Source organism: Triturus cristatus, chromosome 1_1, assembly GCF_964204655.1.
Source record: "Triturus cristatus chromosome 1_1, aTriCri1.1, whole genome shotgun sequence".
Classification (NCBI taxonomy): domain Eukaryota; kingdom Metazoa; phylum Chordata; class Amphibia; order Caudata; family Salamandridae; genus Triturus; species Triturus cristatus.
The window spans coordinates 6,282,591-6,294,087 of record NC_140579.1 but is presented as its reverse complement, the minus strand read 5'-3'; the positions used below and the strand labels follow the sequence as shown (position 1 = coordinate 6,294,087).

Sequence of the window (11,497 nt, the reverse complement as noted above, 5' to 3'; positions counted from 1 at the left end):
CCTGCTGCCGGTACTTCTGGGTGTTGGTTGGGATGGGGGTGCAGGGTACCATCTCTCGGCTACCCAGGCAGACCAGGGACATGGCTGCCGGCTCCCACTCAGTGTTCTCTCGGTCGAGGGCCTCCTCTTCCTCTTCTCCTCCCCCCAAGGCGGCGGCTGTCAGCTGCCGGGGCGGGGGCCCGCCGGCCCCGTTTCTTCGGTTCAGAGGGCAGGCCGGATCGCTGGCAAAGTGTCCGGTTTGTTGGCAGCCGTAGCAGGTCACTGGTGGCCGTGGTCCGGGTCGGGCCGGGCCCACCCTTCGGGCTAGGCTCGGGGAGAGATGTGGCTGCGGTGGCCCTCGAGGGGGGCTCCTGGGGGCCCCGGCGGGAGGGTCTCGGTTCCTGTTCGGCCCTCCCCCCCCACCGCGCTGGCGGGGGGGTCCGTTGGGGTTCCTCTGGTACTCCCCCATTGAGTTCCGGGGGACCCGGGAGTTGACCCATCGATCGGCCTCGACGGCAAGTTTTCGCGGGTCGGTCATTTTGCTGTCGAGGAGGTGCTGTCTCAGTTCCACGAAGCAATTGTTGGAAAGGTGTTCCCACACGATGAGGTCGACCAGCTGCCCGTAGGTGGTTACTTTGCTCCCTTTGATCCACCCTTCTAGGGCCCGACTGAAAAAGTCCACATATTCCACCCATGTGGTACCCGGGATTTTCTTGCAGTCTCTGAACCGCTGGCGGTACATTTCCGCTGTTAGCCCGTAGCGGGTGAGCAGGGCCTCCTTCATGTGATCGTAGGAGGTCATCACCTCCTCCGGTAGCTGGAGCAGCGTGTCCCGCCCCTCACTCAGGAACCGCCCCCACAGGCCCGCGCCCCAGTCTTTTCGGGGCACCCGATGAGAGGTCATGGCCACCTCGTAGGCCTTGAACCATTGTTGGATGTCGTCATTCTTGTAATACTCCTTGACGACCTCTTTCGGGATATGTACCTTGGCCTCGGAAGGCGGCAGAGTGTCTCTAGTACTGGGGGTGTCGGTCCCTCCGTTCTTGGCCTTGATCTCGAGCTCCTTGAGACTGCGCTCGTGCTCAAGAGTTAGTTTCTTTTCCTCCAACTCCCGGTGTCGTCTCTTCTCCTCTATCTCTTCTTGAAGGCGCAGCTGCTCTAGGGCCAGTTTCTTTTCTGCCAGCTGGAGTTCGCCGTCCAGCCGCAGTCGGGCGAGCTCTAGCTCGTGGCTCCGGACCTTTTCCCGCTCTCGTATTTCTTCTTCGGAGAGGCCGGTTTCTAGGCTCTTTCTTCCTCCGGTTGCCGGAGTCCGTGCGGTTGCTGTGGTCTCAGTCAGGGGCAAGGGCCCTTCTTCCTGGGAGGGGCCTGCCCCGGCCTCCAACCATGCCCTCAGAGCTTTCTGCATCTCCTCTTTGGTACCTAGGCTGGTGGTTGCAATGCCTTTATCTTTGCAGAACTGTTTTAATTCTTTGTGCGTATATTCTTCCAGCCGTTCGGGCTGGAACTCCATTGTCGCGTTGTTTTCCTGGCTGCTCATGATGCTGTTCGTTTGGATGGGTAGCTAGTGGGTACTGGCTGGTACGTACTGCGTTCGGCTCGGATCCCGTCGCTGGCCACCAAATGTTGGAAGGCGGACCCCGAGGAGTCGGTACGACCACCAAGGGGGGGCCCTCACACTGCACGAAGTAGCCGAGCGCTGCCGAGAAGTCTCCTGAGAGATCCTTCTCCTATCACGTACTAGCACAGTAACACCACCACACAGGACTCAAGGAGGTTGTCTTGTGACAAGCAATTCTTTATCAGCAATAAAAAGGTTACGAGGTCAATATTTACACGAAGGGATCGAGGGATCCACCAAAAGTCTCAGGGTCTCTTTGGAAGGGTCGGGGTAGCGGGACAGTCTTTGGCAGGAATGCGGTACGAGGGTACCTGGGGCCCAGTTCTTATCCTCAAGCTGGAGGACCTCCGGATCTCGGATGGGTCGAGCCGCGACGGCGTCAGCAGGGCTCTGGCGTACAGTTCGTGGAGAGCCGCGATCAAATCAGCAGGGCTCTCAAGATGGTTTCTGCTCAGCTCGAGCCGCGACGTCGTCAGCAGGGCTCCTAGGAAGGTTTCAGCGAGGTTGGGCCGCGACGGCGTCAGCAGGGCTCCGATGTTCCAGGTGGTTCAGAAAGGGTTCACAAGAAGGAGCCGCGACGCAGTCAGCAGGGCTCGTGATGGTTCCGACAAGAGTTCTTCTCCGTAGGGTCAGCCGCGATTCAATCAGCAGGGCTCTCGACTCCGGGATACAACTGCCGAGCTGTGGTGGGATCGCCCCAGATATAGGTCTGGAGCCCTTTGATGTCCGGACCTATGCGCCCGAGGGGGCGGAGTGGCCGGGTGGAGGTGGCCAGACGCCCAGCAGGAGAGGCGCCAGGCCCATGGGAGTTGCAGGGCGATCACACCTCGAGAGGGGAGGACAGTTGGGGGTCCCATCGATACTGTCCTCCGCCGGGGGCGATGAATGGTTCCTGCGGCACCCCCTGGCTAGTTCGTGGTGCCTCGATGTCGGGGCTTCGCTGGGGTCGAGGCCGGGTTGAGCGGGGGTGCACGGTGTGACGTGGATGCCAACAAGATGGCGGAGCCACGAGGAGTATGCGACCACGTGCAGCTCCGGGTGAAGGGCCTTGGTGCAGTTCAGACGGGTGGCCCGTGAAGGCCGGGGCGGGGAACGGGCACAATCCAGGGGGTTAAGGACCACGCCACGCGGCCGGGTCCAACAGTGGATGTGTGCGATCTACAGCGGAACTAGATTTCACTTTACTAAAAAGTGTTGGAAGAGTTTATCTGGTAATGGGGAGGGGGCGTTTGTGGGGCAAACTGTGGGTGAGTCTAGAGTCTTTTTTTGGGGGGTAGAAATTGGTGTATTTATTGTACTTTATGGGGAACAGTAAATTTCGTAGATTTAAAAAAAAAAAGTTGCTAAATCATTGCAATGAATGACTATGGGTTCTGGGAAATTGCCGCCAATCGATGTGGTTAGGGATTTAACAATTTGGAAACACAAACAGTAAACGTAAGAGTTAACGACAGGCTGGTAGTTTTGTTGTTTTCAATCGATATTTTACTATTATAAACGTGTTAGATTGGTCCATGGGGCCATGCATATTACATTTACCCTTATTGCCCTTCAATAGTTTGTAGACAAGCATTATTAATCTAATTACAATTGGGGATTTTTGTTGTAAAGATGCATATGCCACCCACATGCACCCCAGCACACTACCCACATGTATCCCACCAACACACACCTTATAACAACACACCACACCATGCCACTGCCCCAAGTTACTGCACTAGACACCAAGTTTGCAGTACGGAGCACAGCAGCCACACTGCTCTACAACATACCTAAACACTTACAAGCTCCTAAAGGCGAGACCTGTTGGCTATGCCAATGCTTGTTTAATTCTGCAGAGATGTTATCATATGTTACATGATTTTAGGTGCAAGATTCACACGGCAAACATTGTCTGCCCTTGTTTTAAAAATATACAAGGAAAAGAGATACATAGTTTCACACGAGGCTTCTAGTTGTCATGGCAACAGGTGAGGTCATTGTGAAGAAGGTCCTTTGGAATGTTGGAGTTTGAAGGTTCTTTGGAATGTTGGAGTTTGAAGGTTCTTTGGAATGTTGGAGTTTGAAGGTTCTTTGGAATGTTGGGGTTTAAACCGTGGATGACAGTTGGGGGGGGGGGGAGGGGGGCTCACACCAGCCTCAGCTCCGCTCCTCCTCCATAGTAGAGACCGAGATAGAAGATCGGGAAGAGCCTCTGCTTGAAGGGCGCCTGCGGGAAGGAGTAGAGAAGTTCCAGGGAGTCAGCATTGTACAGGGACAGCAGCCCCCCCTCGTAGTCCAGATACACCCCCAGCTTCAGGGTCTTCCCACGAGGGGACAGAGGGGTCGCAGGGGAGGTGAGAGCCTTGTACTGACCCCCCCACCCCTGCAGAGCCCAGACTCCCCCCTCAGGTGACCATGTGATCCCTCCCTTCCTGTTCACAGACTCTGCTGCGACCCCCACATACCACCCCCACCCCTCCTGCAGCAGCTGCACCTCCCAGTAATGTCTGCCGCAGGTGAACCCCTTGCTCCCCAGCACACATAGGCAGGAGGTGAATCTCTTGGGGGTGTCCGGCAGGGTCTGTGCTGTGTCTGTCCCTCTCACACGTCTCCGCCCCTCAGACAGGAGGAGCCGAGGATGAGCCGTGTCAGGATCCAGAGTCACCATCACTGCAGAGAAGAGATTCACAATTAGAGACACAAAGAAAGGCTGTAATCACTGCTTCTGTTTTACATATGATTAATCTACACCACACCTGGAAGGAGCATGCGGCGCTAGAGCGCAGCACTAGACTGCTCACTACACTAAAGCGCACAGCACTAGACTGCTCACTACACTAAAGCGTGCGGCACTAGACTGCTCACTGCACTAAAGCGCGCGGCACTAGACTGCTCACTACACTAAAGCGTGCGGCACTAGACTGATCACTACACTAAAGCGTGCAGCACTAGACTACTCACTACACTAGAGCGCGTATTCATCCAGAGCACACACTACACCGAAGAGCACACTGCACTGCATAGTGGACATTCTATTACACACTACACTGCACCACGCAGCATACATTGCTGTACCACACATGACGCACACTACAATAGCAGCGAGTAGCAGTAACTTGATTAGATGGTGCGGAGTGTTAGCTACTCCAAGGTTTACTGTACTAATCAGTACTCTCTAATAGATAGTACAGAGTAACAGAGCTACTACAAGGAAACCGTACTAGTCAGTACACTAGAGAGAGAGCTACGAGAAAGAATACAGTACTAGTCAGTACACTGAATGAAATGGCACAGAGTAGCAGAGGTACTGGAACATATACTGTACTAGTCAATACACTGCATTGGATGGCACAGAGTGACAGAGCTACTGAAAGGCGTACTGCACTAGTCAGTACTCTATAATAGATAGTACAGAGTAACAGAGCTGCTACAAGGAAAACAGTACTAGTCAGTACCCTGGATTATATTGTACAGAGTGAGAGAGCTCCTAGACGTCATGCAGTACTAGTCAGTACACTGCATGGTATACAGTACTGTACACTGCATTAGATGGCACAGAGTGACAGAGCTACTCCAAGGCATACAGTACTAGGCAGTACACTGCACTGGATGGTACAGAGTAAGAGAGCTACTAGAAGGAATACTGTACTAGTCAGTACACTGCATTAGATGGTACAGAGTGGCAGAGCTACCAGAAGGTGTACTGTACTAGTCAGTGCACTGTATTGGATGTTACAGAGTAACAGGGCCACTCCAATTCATACTGTACTTGTCAGTACACAGAATTACATACTACAAAGTAACAGAGTCACTTCAAGGCATACTGTACTGGTCAATCAATCAATCAATCAGAGGAACTGTAAGTGCGCTGAGGGTCTCTAGGCGCGGGGGAGGTGAGCAGCTCCGTTCACTCGAAGAGCCCGGTCTTAAGTGTCTTCCTTGAAGCTGTTCATGTTGGGGGCGCATCTGTTGTCGATCTGGAGCTCGTTCCAGGTCTTGGCCACGATGTAGGAGAATGCTTTTCCGCATGTTCTGGCTCTGTGGATGCGTGGGGTTTCGGCAAGGGTGAGGTCGGCAGATTGGAGGTTTCTCTTGAGTACGTGGAAGGAGATTCTTTTGCTGAGGTATTGGGGTCCGATGTTGTGGAGGCATTTGTAGGCATGGGTGAGTATCTTGAAAGTAACTCTCTTCTCAACGGGGAGCCAGTGGAGGTTCTGCAGGTGTTAGGTGATGTGTTCATGTCGAGGGATTCTGAGGACACGTCTGGCTGCGGTGTTCTGTTTGGTCTGGAGCTTGCTGAGCAGAGACTTGTTGATCCCGGTGTAGAGGGTGTTTCCGTAGTCCAGTCTGCTGGTTATGAGTGCGTGGGTGATGGCCTTTCTTAATTCGGGGGGGGGGGGATCCATTTGAAGGTATTTCGGGGGATGCAAAGGGTGTTGAAGCCGCTGGAGGCGACAGCGTGGACCTGACGGTTCATGGAAAGGGAGGAGTCAAGTACAATGCCAAAGTTTTGGGCGTAGTCCGTGGGGGTGAGAGGGCTGTCAAGGGTGGTGGGCCACCAGGTGTTGTCCCATGCAGAAGGGGAGGGTCCGAAGGACGAGGACCTCTGTCTTCTCTGAGTTGAGCTTCAGACAGCTGCTGCTCATCCAGGATGCGACGTCCTTCATTTCTTCCTGGAAGTTGAGTCTGGTGGTGAAGGGGTCCTTGGTGAGGGAGAGGATGAGCTGGGTGTCGTTGGGTGTCGTTGGGGTAGGACACTATGCTGAGTCTGTGTTGTCGGACGATGGCGGCGAGGGGGCCATGTAGATGTTGAAAAGCGTGGGGCTGAGCGATGATCCTTGGGGTACTCCGCAGTTGATTTTTGTGGGTTTGTAGAGCAAGGGTGGCAGTCTGACTCTTCGGATTCTGCCGGTGAGGAACGAGCAGATCCAGTCGAGGGCGGTTCCTTGTATACCGGCATCGTGGAGTCTGGAGGTGAGTGTGCGGTGGGAGACGGTGTGGAATGCTGCCGAGAGGTCGAGTAGGATCAGGGCTGCGGTGTGTCCTTGGTCGAGGAGGGTGCGGATGTCGTCTGTGGTGGCAAGTCAAGCGGTCTCGGTGCTGTGGAATCCAGATTGGGAGGGGTCGAGGATGGAGTTTTCTCCGATGAATCTCGTTAGTTGTGCATTGACGGTCTTCTCATGACTTTGGCCGCGAAGGGGAGGAGGGAGATGGGTTGGTAGTTCTTGAGGTCCGTGGGGTCTGCTGAGGGCTTCTTGAGCTGGGGTCTGACTTCTACGCATTTCCAGTCGTCGGGGAAGATGCCGGTCTTGAAGCTGGCGTTGATGGTGTGTCGTAGTTCTGGAGCGATGGTGGTGGTGGCTCTGTGGTAGATGTGTTGCGGGCAGGGGTCCGGGGGGGCCCCTGAGTGGATGTCTTACATGGTCGAAGTGGTGTCTTCAGTGGTGACTGGGGTCCAGGAGGAGATGGTGGGCTGGCTGGCGTTGCTGGTCAGTACTCTATATTAGATTCTACAGAGGAGGGTGTGGATGTCGTCTGTGGCGGTGAGTAGAGCGGTCTCGGGTCTGGGGTTGCTGCGGAATCCGGATTGGGAGGGGTCAAAGATGGAGTATTCTCCGATGAATCACATTAGTTGTGCATTGACGGTCTTCTTGGTTTATACTAGAAGGTATAAAGTAAGGGCTGCTTCCTGCGAAGACGACGCAACGCGGGATCGGACCGCCAAAGTTTTTTGGAACGAAGGAGGTAAGATGACGTCTGAGTGAGGCCACCACTCACCTCTCTCCTCTCTCGCAGGATATTTCTCTGTGCTGTGAAACCGGAGTATGTGCTAGGGCAATAGTCTGATGGGAGATCTCAATGGGCCCACTCCGGCAGAACAACGAGGAGGGCGCTGGACACGCTCATGCTGGGGAAGACCGGGCTCCTGCTCGGCCGCTGGGAGACTCTAACATGGATGCTCCTGACAGGCTGGATACAGCAACGCTCCACAGGCTGGAACGCAGACCGCAGAGTCAGTGGTGATGGCTGCTCGCAGAAAAGGGAAACCACGGACTGCGGCCCCTGCTACCAACTCCATACAATCACCCCGTAAAGGGACAGATGCCAAATTGGGGGGCAGGAAGGGAGACCCTTGTGCTGGTAAAGGGGACAAACAGGAAAAGCAGGAAAAGGAAAAAATAGAGCCTCACATAAAGACAATTCCCCGGTGCTTACAGGCATCCGGAGAGGTTGCAACCTTCCATCTCGAGCATGTTTCTACCCCTAGACATGAGCGAAAAGGAGAAGGCTGTGCAGGAAAGACAGCAAAATCAACGAAATGGTGATGGTAATGGGGAAGTGTGTAACTTTGTGAACAGCCCTACACATACTGCAATACCCGGTATACAAGAGGCGGAAAATGAGAATCCCCTAGCTAAAAGTACGACCCCTTGGCTGGCAAACTGATAATACTATTCTGGAAGCATCTTGACATACCTGCCCGGCGGATGAGACTGGAAGAAATGATAACTGCCCCCCGATATACCTACCGATAAATCAAATGATGAAAAGGGTGTTAGTACACCAGATATGACAAGCAAAAGTAAGCAAGGCACATCTAGAGCGAGTGAATCTCAAAGAAAAACTATGGAGACTGGTTGTTTATGCCCTGCTTCTTTGGAAAAGGTTTTTTCACTACTGAGGAATCAGAGGGATCTGACACCAGCCTATTTGCTAGTAGCGATGGCGGAGGCTCTTTCCCAAGTAATAGTAGCCGACAAGAGAAAGGCGCCATCTCTAAGAAACCCAAACGGACATCTGGGAAGAAAGTTCAAGAAAACCCCAGGTGATAATGAGGTTGAGGAGGAATTGGGTTGGGATTATTCAGCTGCACAACTGTTACCCCCTGAAGATGTAAATGGAAAAGAGAAACTTTCAATTTGGAATCCAAGGGGAGAAATGGAGCAATCAAACGATAGAAAGGTGGATGAACCCTCCGTAGCTTTAATCTTACCATCCCTGCGACTATTCCAGGATGATGTCAAGTCTGATAATCGTCAAGCACGGCTGGCCTCTAAAAAACTCCAAGGATCCATACGCAAGACTGGGAAAATCTGTACTGACTTCTCGGAGAGATTAAATATGGTAGAGCCACGTACTGAGGCATTAGAAAATACAGTTGACACGCTGAAGGTTCAGGCTACATCACAGGAGAGTACCCTGAAAGATGTTATGTGGAAACTTGAGGATTATGAGAATCGCCAGCGCCACAATAATCTAAGGATGCTAGGAATCCCCGAAAAGTGCGAGGGCAATGACATAAGGAAATGTATAATTAATATGAGAGAGAGAGATAGAAAAGTCTTTATTTATTTTCGGTCAGTATGACCATAAAAGCACAGATAATAATACAGTACATTTCATTCGATTGAATTTTCCTTTCATGAAAGTAAAAAACTCTCATTGCTCTAAATAAGGGGTAGAGTTACTCATAAATTGCATGTGCATTACATTGTTATTTTAATAAAATACCAATAAAAATGGGTGTGCAATACAAGAGCAATATTAGGCCTTAACAAATTTTCCAAGAAACCAAAGTTTGTGTTGCTAACATCACAGCCGTCACATGATCACAAATTTAAAAGAATATACAGATAACAAAGGTACAAGATGCACATTTTAAGCTTAAAAAAATGATATTAAAAATACCAAACCCAGTTGATAAGATATGATAAAATAATCAGGCAGAACCTATGGGCTCCTCTTCAGGATAGCTCGACGTGCACACCACATGGAGAATAAAAAACTTCATATTGAATGCACAATGGGCATGTGGGTGTCATATTTCAAAATCCTACAAACCTCAGTACAGTGCTTAGTTCCCAGATTTCTGTATAGCTGTAATAGCCATCGGTGTCTCGCCTTCTTATACCCTTGACAGAAAAATATTACATGATATTCCGTCTCCGCTGCATTGCTACATGCCGAACATCCCAAATTGGATGAACCCGCTCATTTATTTGTGAAAGCACACAACGGGAACACCCCATGCCTAAACTGCAGGTATAACTTGTTGGCAAGAGCCAGCTGGATATCGTCCAGGCAGGATCTAATCTGTACTGTTTTTTTATCTCTATAAACACTGCAATTAATGAGCCAGTCGCAGAACTCCCCTGTATCCGGCTACGTTTGTGCTCCCTGTAGCTCTCTACCAGGTCCTTCCTAGATATTATCAGCAGATTTCTTCTGCATTGTTTCATAAATTACCCCTTCCTATGGCCGCAAAAGTATTCTTGATGAAGGCCAGCCATGGTAGTTTGCTTGCATCCTGTAAGCTCAACACTTTGCTCAGCTCTTCCCTGTGTACAGCTAGTTCTGGGGTACTCCACAGACATCGCCAGAATAAAAGTGGTCTAAGAGTGGCATCGTCTGCAATTGGACTAATCCCAAGGTCCATACGAAGCGGTGTAAGCGGGGAGCTTGGGGGAAGACCCAACAATTGCTTGGCAAAGGAATTCTCAATTTTCTCTATCGAGCCAGATGGACGGTGACCCCATATATCAGCCCCATACAGGGCAGGACCCCTAACTTGTGCTTTGTAGATTTCCACCACCGGCCCAACAGATTTATGGATACAACTTCTGCATACCTTTGTCAGTTCCCCCATTGTCTGGGCCAGCTTTAAGCTTGCTTTCTTGATTTGGGCACCCCAGTCCCAGTCCTCCTCTCGAGGAGTTTCCCATCTAGGCAAGGATTTGGCTGAACACTATTACCTGCATTAAATACCATGCATTTGGTTTTCTGCAAATTGATCTTAACCCCCTATTTTTGCAAAAAACATAAAGCTGTCTAAGGCCCTCTGAATTCCCATAGGTGACTTTGAGAGCAGAAGGGTGTCATCGTCGAACATCATGGCAGGTTCTTCACGGTTCGCCAGCTTAGGGGCATCAATATCCTTCCCAGCAATCAGAGCCTCAACTAGGCCATTAATAACAAGGCAAAAAAGGGTTGTGGCAAGACGCAGCCTTGGCGTACACCTCTGTCTACAGGTATGGGGGCTGTGAGTTCACTATTTTTGCCGTACCTAATTTGGGCAAAATTGCCTTCATGCAGTCAATTTCAGCTGGTGGCAAAGTTAAGGTGGAGCTACAAGTCCAATAAAACAGCCCAAAGTTTGTCCCTCGACACCAAGTCAGATGCAGATAGGTCCACAAAAATGAGTTAAGGCTGCCACCCTCTATACACACTGTCTTCCAATGTAATAGTTGTAACCTAAAATGTGATCTATTGCGGACATCTTTGCTCTGAACCCGGCTGAAAGGTTCCCTACCCGATCTTTCTCACTGGGATTGGGACAAGGAAGTACAATGTGTCCATCGATTTCCCTTGTCACCTCCAAGGCACTCGTCCAGTGAGCGGGCGCTATCCCTTGCTATATTGGTCTATTTTGGAAATGTGGTGTTACGCCAGGCTGTGTATGACCTAGCCAGACCTATTCCTGAAAGAAGTTTTGAGGGTTCTCCTTTTTGCCAAACCAGATTTCGCACACGCTGCTGATGGTGGCTTAGACAGCTTACAACCCCTCTCCAGACAGCAGGGCTGCAGTATTTTTGCAAAATCCAGCTAGGCTGAAAGTTGTCTTTCAGGGTCAGAAATTAAGCTTAAATTCTGAAATCCAAGCCCAGAAGTTACTGGATGATATCTTAGCAGGGGGCATCGGTGGTAAAAAATAAGTCTGTAACATGCTAGGGAAAGCGCTAGATAGAGGCTGGAGATTCCTCTTTATGGGAGCGCTGTATTTTTTTATGTATATTTGATCACTGGTGGGGGGGAGAGAGGTGGAGGGGGGAGAGGAGTGGTCCAGACGTCCTCGCGCAGGCTCATGGTTGAGCCTGATTGCCTAGGTTGAGGGGAAGGGGGGCGGGGAAAGGGGGGGGG

General features: G+C 51.3%; 1 protein-coding gene across 1 annotated transcript in view; it reads right to left on the bottom strand.

Moving 5' to 3' along the window:
- Window positions 1-1,760: 1,760 nt before the first annotated feature.
- Window positions 1,761-11,497, bottom strand: part of LOC146869088 (E3 ubiquitin-protein ligase TRIM39-like) — a 103,910-nt gene continuing 94,173 nt past the window's right edge. Inside the window, exon 6 of the mRNA XM_085599750.1 lies at window positions 1,761-4,249. Within this exon, the coding sequence (XP_085455876.1) occupies window positions 3,726-4,249 (524 nt within the window). The 3' untranslated portion in view covers window positions 1,761-3,725. The remainder of the gene's footprint in view (window positions 4,250-11,497) is intronic.